This window comes from Olea europaea, unplaced genomic scaffold (assembly GCF_002742605.1).
Source record: "Olea europaea var. sylvestris unplaced genomic scaffold, O_europaea_v1 scaffold6329, whole genome shotgun sequence".
In the NCBI taxonomy this organism is placed as follows: Eukaryota; Viridiplantae; Streptophyta; class Magnoliopsida; order Lamiales; family Oleaceae; genus Olea; species Olea europaea.
The window spans coordinates 1-1180 of NW_019264692.1; the positions used below are offsets into that span (position 1 = coordinate 1).

Consider the following 1180-nt stretch of genomic DNA (forward strand, 5'->3'; position numbering starts at 1 on the left):
GTAATGAAGAACAGAATTATAAACGTGAAATTGTAAAGAATGAAATGTACAGAAATATAAATTGCTATGGTTTCTTAATTTATATTCGACTTGTTGCTCGTGGCAAGGTCCCCATATCTTTAGCAATCTCTCTTAGAGCAAACTTCTGAATCTTTCCCGTCGCATTTTTTGGAAGCTCTTCCATGAACACCACCGTCTTCGGCACCATGTAATGTGACAGCCTCTCCCTACAGAATTCTATTATCTCAGTTTCAGTTGGCTTCAGAGTCAACCCCTCCTTCAAACTTACAAATGCACATGGAGTTTCTCCCCAGAACTCATCAGGTCGTGCCACCACGGCCGCCTCATTAACCACGGGGCTCGAGTAAAGCACCGATTCCACCTCCACGCTGCTCACATTTTCACCACCCGTGATGATAATATCCTTCGATCGGTCTTTGATTTCCAAATATCCATCCGGGTGCATCACCCCAACATCGCCAGTGTACAACCATCCATTCTCCCTCAAGCATTTCGAAGTTGCCTCCGGGTTTTTAAGGTACCCCAACATTAAACACCCACCTTTTAGTACAACCTCACCCATTGTTAATCCATCTCTTTTCACGCCCACACCTGTTTCAGGGTCCACAACATTTACCTCAGTCAACCCTAGAGTCCTCACTCCCTGCCTAGCCTTCAATTTGGCTCTCTCTGTGGCTGGCAATAAATCCCACTTCAATTTCCAAGCACAAGAGACCACCACGCCACCTGCCTCAGTCAATCCATATCCATGAGAGACAACAAAACCCAAAGATTCCGTCCGGAGGACCACTGCGGCTGGCGGTGGTGCGCCACCAGTTTGAAACTGAACTGGGCTTTTAAGTTGCTTAGCATGTGGATAATTTGCTAGCATGTTGAGTATTACTGGCGCACCACACATATGTGTGACATTATGTCGATTTATTTTGTTGTAAATGACACTTGCATCGAATTTTCGAAGGCAAATGTTGGTTCCACCAACGGCGGCCATGCCCCAAGTGTAAGTCCATCCATTCGAGTGAAACATTGGCAGTGTCCACAAATAAACAGGCTGTTTCGGAACATCCCAATTGATCAAAGAATCAAATGTCATTACGAAAATAGATCTATAAGAATGCAACACACCTTTGGGTGATGAAGTGGTGCCTGAAGTATAATTTAG

The 1180-nt window shown here is 44.8% G+C and overlaps 1 protein-coding gene across 1 annotated transcript; it reads right to left on the reverse strand.

The window, feature by feature from the left end:
* Positions 1-6: 6 nt before the first annotated feature.
* Positions 7-1174, reverse strand: LOC111389923 (probable acyl-activating enzyme 6). The gene is made up of 2 exons (XM_023014910.1): positions 1144-1174; positions 7-1069 (listed from the first exon to the last, which is right to left on the reverse strand). Exon 2 carries the CDS (start codon positions 1043-1045, stop codon positions 80-82), a length of 966 nt encoding a protein of 321 aa, XP_022870678.1. The 5' UTR covers positions 1046-1069; positions 1144-1174; the 3' UTR covers positions 7-79.
* Positions 1175-1180: the final 6 nt, after the last annotated feature.

Coding starts and splice junctions, on each gene's coding strand:
- LOC111389923 (XM_023014910.1), bottom strand. CDS start 1,045: ATGTTTCACTCGAATGGATGGACTTACACTTGGGGCATGGCCGCCGTT.